The sequence below is a fragment of the Prinia subflava genome, chromosome 4 (genome assembly GCF_021018805.1).
Source record: "Prinia subflava isolate CZ2003 ecotype Zambia chromosome 4, Cam_Psub_1.2, whole genome shotgun sequence".
NCBI lineage: Eukaryota > Metazoa > Chordata > Aves > Passeriformes > Cisticolidae > Prinia > Prinia subflava.
Genome location: NC_086250.1, coordinates 1,014,510 through 1,032,484, shown reverse-complemented (window position 1 = coordinate 1,032,484; position 17,975 = coordinate 1,014,510). Strand labels below are relative to the sequence as shown.

General features: G+C 44.2%; 1 protein-coding gene across 2 annotated transcripts in view; it reads right to left on the bottom strand.

The window, feature by feature from the left end:
- Positions 1 to 17,975, bottom strand: part of ADIPOR2 (adiponectin receptor 2) — a 46,105-nt gene that overhangs the window by 16,450 nt on the left and 11,680 nt on the right. For both annotated transcript variants that reach the window (XM_063395083.1, XM_063395085.1), the window contains exon 2: positions 6,920 to 7,155. In XM_063395083.1, the coding sequence (XP_063251153.1) occupies positions 6,920 to 7,087 (168 nt within the window). In that variant the 5' untranslated portion in view covers positions 7,088 to 7,155. The remainder of the gene's footprint in view (positions 1 to 6,919; positions 7,156 to 17,975) is intronic.

Sequence of the window (17,975 nt, the reverse complement as noted above, 5' to 3'; positions counted from 1 at the left end):
TTGTAGGTCACCTTCTTATAAAAGATACAGCCCATTTAATATAGCACTTGAAAACAGCTTTACACAACTGGTCATGGGTGACTGCTTGCTGGCACTCATTAAAAACAAGCACTAACATTCAAAACTCATTTAGCAAATAGTCCTAGGACAAAGTCACATTTTGGTTTCGGCAGCCACACTAGAACACCCTGATTAGAACTAGCTCCCCTCTTCAATACCTTCAGAAAAGGCTCTGTTGAATCTCTGAGCAGCAGCAATTACTGATTTTCCGTCAATACCCAGTACCTGAGGCCTCAACACCCACACGTGCTCAGCAGTAGTTTGGGGGAGAGCCTGTAGAAATTGTTTCTACTGCAGAAAAGTCTCCTGTGCCTATTTCTGCTCCTCTGCCATTGTTAATCCTGACAGCAGAAAGAGAAAACAAGCATGCTGGGCTTATGGAAAAAGAAATGCTCTGTTACAAAAATAAACAAAGAGAGATTGAGAGTGTACTGCTGAACTTAACAGCAGAGTCAATCAATCTGAAACAGCTGGAGGAAGATGCAAGTGAACCCACCAGTACAACACTATTTTTTTCTCTTCTATCACTGTAAAAGGTCAACACACGCCCCTGCTGCTGCCCAAATATCTGATCAGGCAGATAGGATCTCCAGGAGAACAAAGGCAAAACCGTGGAATCTAACCCCTGTCCAGGGAAACTGTTGTGCCAGTGAATTACAAACAGAACTGCTCCCTCTCTCTCTCCTAGTTTCAACACCCAGCACAGCAAGCAGTGCTTACAAAACCTGCTGGCAGGCAGCAAACTGAGCACCAGCACCTCCCCTCCAAAGCACAGCAACACTCCACACTAACAGCCACAGCTGAATGCAGCTGCAACTCAAAGCCATACCTAGGACATTCCCTGGTTCTTCAGCAGTCCTGGGCACAGAGCACACAGGCAGAATGGCCATTTCCTACACTCCCAGCCTCCTGGGCACTGCCCCTGCATGCCTGACTGCAGCAGCAGCCTGCCTTCTCTGCACTTTCCAGCTCTGACATCTGTTCACAACACTGCCAGCGAGGGAGGCACCAGCAGCTGAGCAGCTCGGGCCTGTGCAGCCTGGAAACCATCTCCACAAACCTGTCCCATTGCCTTCATACTGCCTAAGTGGGAATGCTTGGAGATATTCTGCTCTGTGTATCTAAAAATGCTTTTCTCTACAAAAAAAATTACTGTATTCAAGCACTTGCTTCAGTGACTAGCAGTCTAGCAAAACTCACATTACTTCCAGTTCTTAGAACAGCAAGTGAAGGAGAAATGCAGATGTTAAGATCTTTTGATCTGAAGCAAAATGTCAACCCACATGCTTTCAAAGAAATAACATTTCTTCCCAAGAGTTGCAAAAAAGAAGGGAAAAGGAGGTGATAAAGAAATCTATAGAACAACAACACTTGAACACAATCAGCTTTAAAACAAAATGAAATGTGCTTTGGTGGGACCTCAAACTGGATTTTACCAGGCCTCTTCCATTCACCCTCTACCAACAAAACCTGCAATGAACTGGAGGAAGAAAGCAAATACAGAAGCAAATGCCAAGATTTCAATCATAACCCAAAAAACGAATAGAAAAATACCAGACTGAAAAGAAAGCTGAACTGTTTGAAACTTGCAAGTAGATCTACAAAGGATGAAATTTCACACAACCAGAATTTACAAATATTAGCTCCATTTAGAGTATTTCTAAGACTCCAATGTCTCCCTTTGACCTTCAAGACTTCACCTCTCTCTTTCACTCCGCTGGCACGCACCAGAAAGTCAAGTAGACAATTCTTATTATTTATGTGCACCCCTCTGCAATACCAAAAAGTCTGTCTCTAGTCTGCTTTTGTAGATAAATGCAACCACTTCTGTAACAGAAAAGGCTTTGAGTAAGTTCTATGATTCAAGTTAAAAGCCTTGAGTCATTTGCTCACCCCTCAATTACTCTAAAAATTCTCTTTTGTGCCTGAAATTCTGTTACATCCTTCTGCCTTCCTCCTTCAAGTCACTTTGGTATTTATGCTCTAGAAGGACTCCTGTAGGTACATGGAGATACTAAATGTGTCAGAGGTCAACTAAATTCTCCTTTCAAAGCCCATACTCGCTGAAAAGCAATCCAGGAGTATTTACCCAAATTTCTTCTGCCCATTCAGCTGACGTGGGGGCTACACAAACCTCCTCCCAGAACCCTGCTGCAGGTTATCCAACACTCCACAGCATCAGGTCTGCTCCTTATGGGCACACCTTGGTGCCACAGGGACAACTGCACGACACAGCTCAACCTCATGGAAGATGAAAGGAATCCTCGTTCAGGCAGGGAAAACCTGATGATTGGAACCAAGGCAAAGAAAATGGTTCCTTTGTTTCCCTCCCGTCACTGACAGGTTAAAGAACAAAAGGAAGGAGTCAAGCACGGGGTTTGGGGCTGCATAAAGAGCCCATTCATCACACCGTAAGAAGTCACATGAATTAATTGTGTCAGCTTAACAAAGTCACAGCAGGAGAGATTTCTCCAGGAGCTATCACTGCTGGAATTACAAAGGCACTTAAGACACAGACACCTGGGACAGGAGAAAGGATACTGTCCCAAAGGCAAGGCAGCCCAGGATGCTACAGGAGGGAAGCACCTGCTGAAAAATGCCTTATCAGCATTTAGTGTAAACCAGAAAAAGGAAAAAAACCGCTTAAACTGCTGAAGGAACGAGAAGAATTATGCAGCTTGCTTGAGCCTTTCCTCATCATCAAATGCTTATCATGCAGACAAATGGTTATTGTTTGTCCGAGTCACTGAAGGCTCACCACTCACCTGCCCCTACACTAACTTCACCTGTAAAGACAGCAAGATGTGCATCTAGTCCTTGAGATTAGCACTGGGAAGAGGGGATAATCTAGGGAAATAATTGCACTCTAGGAGAGAACAGAGAGGTATGGAATAAAATACAGACTCAAGAGGTTGGAGTATAAAAGGATATTGATGTTATATGGTTTGTACCTTCTCACAGGAATCATTATAAAACTGGCAGATTAACAGCACTGGCAGAAGGACGCAGCTGTGTTATCATTATTATTATTATTATTATTTTGAATAAGCATGTTCAATATGGCTAGTAATTCTGTGCTACATGTATCTACTGAATGCCACAATTCACAGAAAGCAGGATCTTTAGCTCACAGCTATGCAACCTCCCAGGCAGGTTACTGGTGCCAGGGTCAAAAGCCTCAGAAAAAAACCTTCTAGGAGTAAATCTTGGTAATCTTTGTTAATATGATCTTCATTTTCTTAGCAAAAAATGCTTTATTACTTATGAGGACCAATATTTTGGCCCATCAAAATTAGAAATACACAGTATACAATGCAAACTGTGAGGAAGATGGAAATTAATTCTGAACAACATAATGACATGCTTCCATGCCTTCCTTCTTAGAAAAGACGATTAAATAATTCATCAAAAATTCATCAACTACTACCTCTTAAGAGCTCAGAATGCTTACTTCTACAAGTGGAGCAGGAAGTGGATATACAAGTAGGGAAAGGAATCTTGTATAGGAGAGTTTGGAGAAGATTTTATATAAGTAAAGAGCTGCAATGATATAAGCAGGGTAACAGGAGTCAACGTGAAAATAAACAGTCATATTATCACAGGATAAAAATATACATATTCTTACACTAATACCTCAAGTCTTAGGCCCAGAACATTTTAGAATACATATTTATTATGATAAAAGCATTTCCTAAGGAGAAGCATTTAAAAGCATGTTAAATGATGATGGTGGTTCTGCAGCCCTCATCCCTTTCCTCCCCCAGCACGGGGTGGTTCCATCAGCTCCATGGTGGAGCTGGGATGGGGATGGGGTGGGATAGGTCGGGATGGGCTGGGATGGGCCGGGATGGGCTGGGATAGGTCGGGATGGGCTGGGATGGGATGGGCTGGGATGGGTCGGGATGGGCTGGGATGGGCTGGGATGGGTCGGGATGGGCTGGGATGGGATGGGCTGGGATGGGATGGGCTGGGATGGGCTGGGATGGGCCGGGATGGGCTGGGATAGGTCGGGATGGGCTGGGCTGGGATAGGTCGGGATGGGCTGGGCTGGGATAGGTCGGGATGGGCTGGGCTGGGATAGGTCGGGATGGGCTGGGATGGGTCGGGATGGGCTGGGATGGGTCGGGATGGGCTGGGATGGGTCGGGATGGGCTGGGATGGGTCGGGATGGGCTGGGATGGGTCGGGATGGGCTGGGATGGGTCGGGATGGGCTGGGATGGGTCGGGATGGGCTGGGATGGGTCGGGATGGGCTGGGATGGGTCGGGATGGGCTGGGATGGGCTGGGATGGGCTGGGATGGGCTGGGATGGGCTGGGATGGGCTGGGATGGGCTGGGATGGGCTGGGATAGGTCGGGATGGGCTGGGATAGGTCGGGATGGGCTGGGATAGGTCGGGATGGGCTGGGATAGGTCGGGATGGGCTGGGATAGGTCGGGATGGGCTGGGATAGGTCGGGATGGGCTGGGATAGGTCGGGATGGGCTGGGATAGGTCGGGATGGGCTGGGATAGGTCGGGATGGGCTGGGATGGGATGGGCTGGGACGGGTCGTTCCCATCGGGGCTGCATTCAGCACCAGGACACTGATGGGTGGCACTGCCTGAGACCTCTCATGAGGCTGTGTTCAGCCTGAGTGCCTGACACTGCTGCCACACAGCCAGGAACAACACCCTTACATCACTGTTATCTAAACTTGCTATCTAAACATTCCTGTTATCTAAACATGCTATCTAAACTCCTCCAGACCAGAGGAAATTCAGGCTTTTGAACCTTTCAGCCACACTAATGAACCAACAGTCCCTCTGCTCAGACACTTGCACAGCAGAGCAGAAGGGAGAATCTGGGCTGACATTTGAGCAACAGCTGTGCTGAGGTTTACACGAGGCAGAGGAAGATGCACATCGTGCTGTTCCCAGATTATCTGGAACACTGAAGAATATCACATAATAAAGGCCATTTGGCAGGCCAATATTGGTACTTTTGACAGCAAAGTGTTTTGGGATGATCCATTAGAAACATCAATTATTCAGCCTTTAAAGACAAAAAACAATTTAAAGACATCATACTAACAAACCCAAGAAATCACAGAGGACAGGAATAAAAGGATGAAAAAAAATTCAAAAAAGCAGGAGGCCATATTTGGCAGAGAAAGTGATGCAGATTAGATACAACAGCAAGGCCCAAATGGCAAAACAAACTTCTGTGACAGCACTTTAGAAGACCAGGAAAGAGAAAAGAAATCAAACATGAGAAAGCCAAACATTTGTAGTGAGCCAAAATAAAAAAAACCTTTGGTTGTATGGATGAAAGCAAAAAATCAAAAAGACAACATGTGCTACAAACACCTGGAAAAGAGAATGAAAGTATTTCAACCATTTCATTGCCAAAATGTTAGACCTAAACACTGATTCATCCAGATAATTTCTGTTTAGCTAAACAAATGCACAGAAAGAATTAAAGCACATAATCAATTATGGACTTTTACCTTGGGTATTCCACCCACGGGCTACGGGTAACTCTCATTATTCAACCAGGAAAGTCAGAGACAAGAATGAAAACCACCAAACACACCAACAGATAAACATGTAAATTCAAAGTATCTGCTAGCCCAACTCAACTTTTCTTTTTCTAACCAGTCTTAGCCAAGACTTTGCACCTTAAACACATGCTTCACAACCTGCCACAAAATGGAAGAGGGCTCTGGGTGTTTCCCTTGTCAGGATACTGAGAATGTCCTAGAGAAGTTACAGCAGTACACTGTGAGTGCAGCACTGGCTGGGCTTAGCAGACACAAATACCAATCCTGACTTCTCATGACAAGAATGCTCAGGACTAAATTCCGTAAGAGCTCCTCAAGCTGAGAAGGCAAATACCAGTTCTCTTGTCAGCTGGGCCATGCACACACCCAGAACTTGTGGCAAATGCAATTACAGCCACAGCCCAACAGACACTAAGCAGCACCAGCATGCTTTTGCTGCTGGCTAAAACCACACAGTTGCTGTGACTGAGTTGATACAGTGAACTCATTAATCCATGATAAATTGGATAGTGAGCCTAAAATGAATGCCTCTTCCACTTAACTATGCTGATATCCATCTGAATGTATCCTGGGAGAAGCATTCATTACAGTTCTGGAACTCTCTAACCAGAAGGTGCTTGTGTCCAGAGCTTGGACACTGTCTTTGTAGAACACCTAATTAGGCTGCAGACGCCTCTGTGCATGTTGTGGCTGCTAAATCTTACAGAGGTCCATGCCCCAAAAACTTACAGACATTGCCACTGGCTCAGAAAGTCTGTGGGCTACTGCTAAAGACTGTGAGAGTGTCCCAGGCAAGTGACACAAGGTGCTTCCCCATCCCTCTGCTCCTCCTTGTCAGTCTCTTACTGGCCACTGTCTGAGATAGGATATCATGCACTGCTCAGTCTAATTCCAGCAAGAATGCCTGCAAACGATCTTTCTGTCCTAATCATCAAAAAGATACCAATTAGCCAAGGTTCTGATTACATGCAGCCAGAGCCAATACTTCTCCTTTCACTTATAATTAATTGAAAATTATAGAACAAAAGTCTTTTTGTATGAGCAGCATCTCAGTAGAACACAAACCCATACAAGTGCCATTTCTTTGAGGACAAAATAAAAATATAAACCTGGTACAACTAGTTATGCCCAGTCCTGTCACCCAAGTTCCCATACATTCAGCTGAATACTTCTGGAATCTCCCTGGTATTATTACAGATATTTAGCAGACATTAAAAGGTTGTAGGCTCGCATTTCCAAAAGTTATTTAAAACCCTGAAGCACTTAGGTCAAAACTCATTTTCCCCAGCAAACCTAACAGGCAATCAATCATGAGACTTACATTTTCCTCGTCAGAAGACAGTGGTGGCTCCTCTAGCAGAAGGCTCTCTGGAGAGCTGTCCTCCTCCCGGGGTGCCTGTGCTGTGGCAGGGTCAGACATGTGTCCCTTCCTGAGCCGCAGGGCTGGCTCTGGAGAACCAGCATTATCGAGTTCCGCTGGCTCGGTCATGAGATGCTGGGAGCCTTCTCAAATATTCTCTTTCCTCTTGGTTCAGTCTGGCTGGCTGTGGCTCGGCTCTGGAAGACAAATTGCTTGGGTGACTCAACTGAAGTTAAAAAGAAGAGTGCAAAAGTTGCCTGGAAGAGGAGCTTGCTTACAAGCTACCAAACAGCTCTGACAACTGCTTTTATATGTGCCCCAAATCCCACAGGATCAACTACACAGATTTCTACACTGCTGGATAGTGAATTCTCATCTTGAGACCACTAACAGTTTCATAACCTAACACAAGTTAAACACAACTTTGAAATATGACAGAAAGTGAGCTTCGTAAGACAGTAGATCTACAAAACCACAGCCAATTTTTATGAATTATTTCTACAAAATTGCAAGCAGCAGTCTGTTAATATTATATAGAAATAAACTCCTTATCACAGGTACTCTATAATTACTGTATTTTTGCAGATATGAAGCTCATACCCAAGCTCGATCATCCAGACTAGGTTTTACCAAAATTAGGACATGAAGTGCAGGTAATGCAATCAAGCAAAGCTCAAGCAGAGCTCAAGCAGTGACTAATTTTAGACAGACTGCAAGGAGGGCAGTAGTACACAGAGTGATTATGCCTCCCTTGCTTAAATTAACATGGTCACAATCACTGCCAGGAATGGGCTTGTACCTTTAGTTGTGCAAGGAATCAGAGCAGACAAATTTAATCACTGTTCATTCCATCAGAGCAATCAAAAACAGGTAAATCCACCAGAAAACAATAACCCATCATTTCTACTCAGAAAAGTAATTATTTTACACTTACAATGCCACAAAAAGGATTCAAGATAAATTTAACTCAAAATCATGAGGATTTGATCAATTTTACAGAAACTTGATGGCAATTGTTAATCTGAGCCCTCATCACGAGTATCATTGGTTACCCACTTGTTTTGTACATCCCTGTGTGGTGTCACTTCAGCAGCCAGCTCAGAGACCTGTTTGACACTGGCAGCCCTGGCAGGCACAATCTCCAGAGAACTCTGCAATCCGAGTGCCAGAAAGTATCAGAATATATTATGAGAATGAAGCCACAGCTGGGGCTCCAGAATCACTCTGAATGAGGATCTATTCGTTTTGCACTAATCACCTGGTGTCATTCTCATTACTGTGGCACCTAAGTGCTCTGATGTGACTGACACATAACATTAAGACAACCCATCTAACAAGTTTTAACTTGTCAGTATGCATAATTAAATTGGAATTTTAGTGCCCAATAAAAGATGCTGAAATTTGTCATAATGTAGGAGGGAAAATTAAAAATATAAGATGGGGAATTGATATTGGCAGTTTTCTAATAAAATGTCACCTCCAAAAAGCCAATAAATAATGTATCCTGTCCTTACAGGAACTCATTTCATTTACATATGATCACTGCAAGATAATTCTCAGCTCTGACAAATGGGCTGTAGTTAATTTTGCTGCAGCAGTTTGTAATATTCTATCCCCTCAGCTGCGTGGCAATCCTCAGAGGAGGGAGCTGCTAATGAGCAGGTAACAGACTCTGCAGAACCAAATGAGAACTCGAGCTGTCCCAGTTCAGCATGGCACACTGATGGTGAGGTGACAGTGACAGCAGAGCAGATGGCATCCCCACCTTCCTGCTACCTCCACTGCAGGGTCAGCACCTCCATCTGAGGAGCAACACCTAAAACAGCCCAGCTGTTTACCTGGTAAACACAAGGGCCACAGGAGAATTAAGAGAAGGTTTAGCAACACTACACAGGAAGCTCAGGGAAGAAGTTGAGCAAGTAGATTTTAAGAGCAGGAACAAATATTCAGAAAGCCACGGAACTGAAATCTTGACTGTTTTTGTCATATTTCAAGCAGCCAATTCACAATTCTATTTTTATGCAAGAAACATGAAGACATAATCAGACTGCCATTTGGCAAAACTGATGTAAAAAAGAAAAGAGTAAGCAACAACTACAGTTTGAAATGAAACTAATGGACATCTTAATTTAAAAAGCAACCTATAAGAGACAATTTCAGTACAGTATTATGCTGGTTTTGGCTGGGGTAGAGTTAATTTTCTTCCCAAGTAACCACTACCTGTGATGGAGCCTGGCTTTCCTGGGGATGGCTGAACACCTGCCTGCCCATGGGAAGTGGTGAATGAATTTCTTGGTTTGCTTTGCTTGTATCCACAACTTTTGCTTCACTTACTCAACTGTCTTCATCTGAACGCACAGGTTCTCTCTTTGACTCCCTCTCCCACCCCACTGGGGCAGCAGCTGTGTGGGCTGAGTTGCCCACTGGGGTCACACCACAACAAGTACACAGAACCCATCTGAATCTGCAGCTAATACCAGAAAAAGGCAAGTAAGGAGAGCAGCTGTTTACAAACAACAGTTACACACAGGCACACCCCCTGCCTGCTACACTCATTTCTAACAGGTAGTCAGTAGAAACAGCCCTAGTTACTTCCACAGATTGGGCAATTGCATGAGACGTTTAACCAGCAAGTTCTACTGGTTCCCCTTGCAGCCAGATTTGAGCAATAGCGCTGCCCCTGACATTGCCTAATGCCTGTCCTTGCCTCACCCTGTGACACTGTGGGAGCAACGCTCTGGGACACAGCACAGCCACACAACAGGCTGGGCCACACTGGGCCAAGATGCTTGCGAAAGGCTCCTCCAGTACAATTAGATACAGGAATGCCAAGAGACTTTGACATCGGGCCTTGAGGACTGACTCCACCAGCACTCACTGCCAAGCACTCACTAAGGTTAAAAATAAAAGATGAGTTTCACCTCCAGCGAGTCCGATTTGCATTCAGCAGTAGAGCTGATCTTCAGAGCTCTGCAGAAATACAAGTTGTTGTTTCTTGAAATTACAGTGGGATTGTGCAGTGGAATAAGATTTTTCCATGTCATTCATGCAGCATCCTCACAGCCCTAAGTGTGCTTACCCTAAATGAGCATGCAAAGGTAAGCAAGACAAAAGCTAATCCAAAAGCATCACTACTGGGTTTTACTTCTTTTTAAAAATGTACTGCTGACTGAGTGCAACTGGAAGGTGCCAACACAGAAGTGCAAACAGCCTGAAATATTTGTTCACAAGTGAAAGAAAGCAGTGAAGATTATGAACAGGAAAGGGATAGGTGGTCTTTAAGTTCTATCATAAAGTTTCTATAACTCACATTTCAGTGAAGGATGAACTTTTCCTAACAAATTAGGAGATCTAAGTATGGTCAGCAGCACCTACCCAGACAGTGATGGTTGAACCATTGTGAGGATACTTACTGCCCAATTCTGTCTAAGACTGCACAGTTCACAAAAACAAAAACTAGAAAATGGAAAGCTATAGAACACTTGAGGTCTTGGAAAATATTGTTTTGTGTCTCACTGAGATTATAAATCTCATAAATGAAGTCCTTCAACATTTTTTGTAGCATGCAAATTAAAGGTTTCATTAAAATTAGCTTCCATTTAAAGAGGAAGTTGCCATTATGACTTAAAATCTACTTAATGATTGCATACATAATATCAGCATGTAGATGAATCAGTGAGTTCCTGCTGTGCTTAAAATAAGCTGAGAAAAGCATCTACAGAGTTTGGTCTGTTGGGTTTTTTAGTACAGAAAACTTCTGAATGCTCCGTCAGCTTTTAGAAAGGGCTTAGCAGTTCAATGCAAGCAGGCTCTAGACACAGCCTATGAACACCAAAGGAGGCTTCAGGCAATTCAGGGTGCTGCTGCCTCACACACACCCCAGAGCAGCCCCAGCTCCCCTGCACCCCTTCAGCAGCAGCCAACCCCACAGGGGACAGGCTGGGGCTCAGCCCTGCCATCCCCCCAAACAGAACTGGAAGGCAGCATTCATTATTTCAGCATTCACTGCACTTGTGCAGTGTCACAGCAGTCAACAGCTACAGCATATTTAGGACACTGCTGCACTCCTAAAGATGATAAGGAAAGACTAGTTACACAAACTTAAGCACCACGGGATAATGCTATTATTCCCTGCATGCCACTCCCTAGGATAAGCACTGCAGCCCTTCTAAGCTCCCAGAACTCACCTGGCACAAGGACTGATTTACTGCCCCAGCTAAACGATGACACATGCTAGTAAAACAAAGAAAACACATTAACGGTGGAGCGTGTGATTAAATTTACAAGATCTGTCACTCCCTTTTGAGGATAAAACACAGTCCCGGGTGGTCAGACTACCTCCCATTACCCCTAAGCAAAGCAATCTCTCCAGTACTCCACTCCTGTCAGTATGTTCTTTCCTGTAAGCAGCATGAGAATGATCCTCAAAAGGTATTTAATTCTGTCTGTAGCTGGTATTTGGAAGAAGAATGAAGATTGTTTCTCTCTACAATCCCCTCTCAGCTGCCTTACTGGCAGAAACATTCCTGCTCAGGCAGGCAATGCATCCACTGTATGCTCTTTCCTTGCTGATCCTCTCCCAAAGCATCCATTAAAGCAGCATAAACAATGTGCACACAGTGGATGATTCCTCCTAAGATTAGCTCACTCCCCCTAACAGAACTGAAGTTATCAAAAGAACAAAAGGGCCATCATGAAAATTTCAGGCTACACATTTCTCAGAACATTCATTAATGCTTAATGTTTAATGAAGGGCTTGAGTGCCCTAAAAATCCTGTAAGAAATGCTGTATCAATCCACAAACCCTGCCCTGCCTGTGCCCACGTGCCATGACAGCCACAACCAGTGGAATGGCAAAGTGACTGAGCAGTGAGACTTCATCAAGCCCCAGGCTGTTCAGGCAAAGCCTCAGTAACAGAACAGGCACAATTCCACCACCAGCACAGGTACAGACGGCAGAGCACCTCCCATGGACAGACTGACTGGGATAACAACACAGCCTGCACAGGGTGATGGGGAATCCTGTGCCTCTGAACAGTTCATTCTGGCTGCCTTGACTGAAATAAGGTATACTAATTGCAATGCAGTCTTCCTGGTACATTGTATTTCTGCTACTATCTTCTGGTAGGGAGGTTCTGTCACAAGCAGTCCCACACAAACAGGATTGGAACGCCAACTTGAAATGAGGGACTCTCCGCTTCTTTTTTAAAAAAAAAATTAAGTGTCTTTCAATGGTTTAGCTTTTTCAATTCAGGAGTTAAACATTCACAGTTACATTCCAAATATTCTCTAAAGCTACAATCAAAAAACAAAGCAAACAAGGGTATGTACCAACGGGAGGAGAAGGAAGTTCTCACAGAAGACTTTGTTTTCTCAGTGTACCCTAAAGGAAAAGCCTGTAAAAATTCTTTGGAGGTCATCTTTAACAATGAGGAACAATGAGGAAGTAATCCAACACCTCTTTTCTTGATGTAATTTCCCTAGAAAAAGAGGCATCTACAAAACAAAGATTAGGCTCCCGCAGAGGGTCAGTGGCCAAAAAGCTGTCTTTGTAACTTGTAAAGTGTCACTGGACCCTCAGCCCAAGGCCTGTCACAGCAGGCTGCAGAGGCAAACAATCGAGCACATTCTGATGCATTTGGAGCCAAAGAAAGGGAACAAGCCAGCAGCCTGCCTGCATTACCGAAATGCTTCCATTTCACAGGCTCCCATTACATTGTTACAACGTTTGTCCAATTTGTACTGCAAATTGAACCCCGTTTTTTTAACTGGGCTAAGAGTTATGTCAGAGGCTGGCCCACCCCCAGAGCACAGTGTCCGGTCCTTACAGACTGGATGACTGCTGTAAATCAGTTCTACTCTTCAATAAACCAAAACCCAGTGAATTGTCACAAAAGCAGTACAAAACTGAGAACGGAAGTTCAAGTTCTTTACACATGACATTCCACAAATATCCACAGCCTAGACCTGGAAAACTTGCCTTTGGTTCATTTTTCATTAAATGGCCAAGTTTCTCCAAGTGAGAAACATACCATCTTTTGCTCTTTTATGATTTTATTTCTATGGCATGCTACTCACACCAACTTGCTTCATGGCTGCCAACAACAAAAAGATGCATCTCTATGTTAGTAACACTTGGGATCGCAGACTGTCAACGTGAAAGACTGAAATTAAACATCACTTTCCTCTTAAGTGAAAATTCAGAATAGATGCTTTCAGCTACTGCCTCAAGGACATCCAATTCACAAAACTGTCGGGTGAAGATGAAGAAACCAAAGTGTTTGGGGCAAGCACTAAAATCCAGAGCTAGACCACGAAACTGAGATTATTCCTTTAACCCCTCTACAGTGAGAATCTTTGCATGGGAATGTAAAGGGCACCAAGACAGCAGCAATCCAGAGGCAAGCACACCCCTACCCTTCCTCCTAGGAAGCCTGAGTTTCAGTCTAAAAAATGAATCAAGATCTTTTGCTGCTCAAGAAAATGCTCTGAGGCAATTGCCTGGAGCAGTGGTACAAAAACAAACACTGCAGCCGATGTTTTAAAACCAGGGGCATATGCACGTTTGAGGCTGCAAACTTCGCACAGCACATCACTGGGACAGCTGCCCTCAGTGCTCCTCGCTGGCCTGCGTGCACATCTCTTATTTAGAGATGCCATCCCTGAGGAGATTTAGGGCCTGGCTGGTGCCCAGAGGGGGCAGCTCTGCTCTCCCCTGCTTGGGCAATGAACAGCTCCACCTCTCCTGGTGCCCACCCCAGGCACTCTGATGTGTGTCACAAGCCCTTCCAGGTGACTGTGGAAAAACATTAACCACGGAGGGGAGTGAGCTCATCGTTTGCCACGAAAGACGCAAACGCTGGCACACACAGCCTGCACTGGCTCCATGCACCGCTGGGGAAACAGCGTGGACAATGTGACAAAGGGCAGCACCCCACCCACAAAGGTCTGACTGCAAATATTATAGGCAGCATCTTCCTAACCTATGGAAAACTGGCAGTTATCTGCTGGCCCCAACCTTTAACTGCAATATATGTACACACCATGGCCTTTATCACAACCTGCTGACCAGGGGCAGACCACGGCTGGCACAGCAAACCAGACTGCTCATTTCAATAGAGGTTGGGTTGTGAAAAGCTGACACTCTTCCCAGTGTTTGGAAGCACCTGCTCTCCAGTTTTATTGATAATCTTGATCAGCTTCACTCATGAGGCTATGAGCTTGCCCATCAATGTTTTGTTTTGTGGCCGACAGGTTTGGTTTACAAAATGTTCGCATTCTCATATTTGTAAAAAAATAAGAACGAAGCAAAGTTACTGCTTCACTTGCCCTCAGCAAAGGCATTTCTGCAGCTGAAAGCAGCACATACCCCTCTCCTCAAAAGCCATACTGTAGTTTAGCCACAAGTCAGACAACTAAAAATTGCTACTTCTCTGAAGCAAAAATGCTACAAGAACGCCGTAGAAATAGCATCCACATCCACAGAATTGTACCAGTCTAGGATCAAAAAAGTGGTGCATTATCTTTCAGATTCCTTCTTAACCAAAATTCAAGGAAAAGAAGCAGATCCACTATAACTAGACTGCATCTAATTTATGCCAATTAGAAGCACACTTAGCCAAGTGGCTGCAGTTCCACATAAGACCAGATAAAGCTACTTATTAATTACTTTACTTCCTTAATGCAATAGGCAGAGAATAATTTCAGTTTTAAAAGACAGATTGTTGAGAATTAGGAAAAGCTGATGTGAACATTTAGTCTCCTCTACATTTAGTGCCCCTCCTTCACATACAAATTTCTTTCCTTCCAAATTTCTTTCCTGGTAACAGTTCAAAATCATCTTGAATTCTGAAACAAGACCAAGGACACTGATATCGTAAGACACCACTGATGCAATTTAAAAGTAGAAATGTTAAGTTAATATTTTACTTTCTACTGTCCTATGACTAAGGAGAGATTTCAAAACTCTCACAGCCTACTTATGAGAATACTGCTAAAATGAAGTAGGGCTGTAGCTTGAACTCAAAACACATCTGCAGGTCCTAGACCAAGGGACTCACACAAAACGTCCTCTTGCTGTCGTTGACCAAAATACTTTCTGCTAGTCCCACTGTGCTCCTCACTGAGGTTTCTGCTGCAGCCTTTGGTCTAACCAGCACAGCTATCCCAGGATAAATTCTAAGTTTGAAACAGTTTAAGATCAGAAACATTTTTCATGTTAACTTACAAGTAATCGGGAAGCATTTTGTGAATATATGTGTTAGATCTTCTCCATGACCTACCACCACTTACTGGTGCATTCAGACATTTTGAGATAGGGGGGTGTATGTGTGTGATCCACATCTCTTTCAACTCAAAAAAAAAAAAATCCCCCTCAAAACCAGAAGAGCCTCCAAACACACAAAGGAATGGAGAAAAAAATGCTGTAAATGAGCTGGGCAATGAGGAGCACTTACCTTCTAGATACTTTCAGTGCAAAAACAAATATTATGTCCCTACTTTGAAGCATGTAATTGTCATCTACCCTTTGTAACACAGCTACAATGCTTGCTAAGTACAATAAGCACTGGCTGTAACATTAGATTAGTGACAATCAGCACCATTCCAGGAAAATAAAGATTATTTCCTCTGTCAAACTATTTACAGAAGATAATTTACAACATAAAACTCCAACAACAGCAGATTAACCAAAAAAAATCCTCAAGGGAAACAGACACAAAGTTTACACTTATGAAAACCTCTTATTACAAAACAGGAATAAAGGCTTAATTTCACATAAACAGAGAAAGTTGAAGTAAGATATCCAGGTTGCCTTAATCATGGGTAGAATACAGCATTTACTCTAATTATGAAATTCACAAAAGAAAACAGCATTATGTGAAGCATTTCCATAAGCAATGCTGGATTTAGATCACAGTTAAGCACTGCTGGCTACCCTCACACCTACACAGGTCCCACAGGGCAAGGTAGGATAGGCAGGATAGGATTCCTCCAGGATCATTTCCTCCTGCTCGGGAGCCTGGAGTCCTCAGAGGGTCAGCACCACCCTTCCTAGACTTGCAGGTGACCTGGGGACACAGGACAAGAGCAAACCCTCCCCACGGCCCTGTGACCGCAGCAGTGCCAGCAGGAGCCCACGTGCCCCACAGCAGCCACCAGGGAGGACTGAGCTTACCAGGCTGCCTCTGTAAACCTTCCCTTTTACACTTTAGCTGTGACAGCTGCTCTTCAAACTGCCCAGATGCCACTTTTGTTTACCTGGGTGTGGGTTCTAACTCTAGTTATGTTCCACAGAAAGAGGAATGCACAGTGATGCTGGGAAATGCTGGCCTAGCACGACAGCAGTGGAGAAGCGGGATGCAGTGCACGGGAGGACAGGCAGGGGACAGGGGACAAGGGACAGGACACAGCCTTGCCTCCAGGACACCCCACAGCCAAAGAACTCATCAATGCACAGGTAAAAAATGCAGACCTGCAGCTGGGCAAACCTGGCTTTAGGGCTAACCAAGAAATTGTAACTAACATACATAAAGGGCATCATATATAATAAATTCAGAGAGAATCTGAAGCTTTAGACCAATGAAAAATAAGGAATAAAAGCATATTAGCAAAGATACCAAGGAAACACAAGTGGATCCTAGAGAGAGGAAAAAGAAACAGGCAACATCAACATCATGCTCCTCCCAACAAATGACTCCTAGGGCTGATAACCTCCGTTACCCTCTCCAGCAGTCCAAAGCTTCTGACCTAAAGACCCAGAGCAGCAATTGAAGGGTGAAAATAAATCACAGAGAAAGGACAGAAACCAAAAAGTCCATGTGTTACAATTTTAGCTGCATTTGGCAACATTTTCGTGTATGCAACTGCAACATTCTTCTTAGAGTCATTAGTCAGATGTTCCTAAAGAAAAATTGAGTCACACTGTTCAGATTTCCATTGTACCAGCAATAAAGTCTTGCCCTTACTTGCACGCATGTTACTTTTATACACAGACACATGCACAAGGGGTACTTCCTCTTTGACCATAAAGAAGAACATAACAACAAAGGAGAAGGAATGCAAGAGTCCATCCATTGTTGTCTTCAAAGTGTTACAGGAAAATTACAATAGAATAACAAAGTCTGAAACAGCCCCAGGAAAAGCAACCGAATGTGCCACCTGAACTGGTAACACTGTCTGTCCAGGGAGGGAACTCTGCTGGGTGACCTGTCAGCACTGTTTTGTACCTAAGCCTTTCACACGTGTACACATTCCTGCAACAGCACCTGAACACAAAGCACTGAGCCTGGCATGCACTGTCTGTGCCTTCTGCTTGCAGAAAGGATCTCTAAATATCACAGGAGACACTCCATTTCTTTAAGAAACCCTAAGAACAGGAAGGAAACATGGCCCAGTCGATAAGCCTGCACGATCTTAAGAGTAGGAAGAGTAGGAATTTCTCTTGATTTCCTGGACAAGGGCCCAGACAGGAGGAACACGAACAGAAAGCAAGAACTGGGTCAGCAAACTACTGAATAGTTATTTGTCCTAGTTTTCAAATACTTACTGAAGGTACTCTTGCCCTAGCCCAACTGCATCTGTAAGGGCTGTTAATACATGTAGAATTACACAAACAAACTGTTCTGGAAAGAAGAAAAAAATACCTTAGGCTGACACAACACCCACTGTCAATGGAGTTAGCAAAGAAAGGGTCTCATTCTAGGATGAGTTTGTTCTCTCTCTGTAAGAAAAATAAGCTAAGATGCAACATATCTCTTTAGATTCACCTGATGTGCACAGACAGACAGACAGAAGGCACAGGCCAAGCTTCTCAGCAGACTGGGTGCTACTTACAGAAGGCAGCCACTAATCTGTATGCCAGAGATGTACTCAGCTGAGTTCCCTGGCTGAGACCTCCATCCAGGGGGTCAGACGTGAACAGAACAAAAACACCACCTCAGCCACTTGTATCCCCAGGTACACCCCTACGGGAAGCACGAAAGGCTCCTCCAGGATTGACAGCACAGTAGTGGCAGAC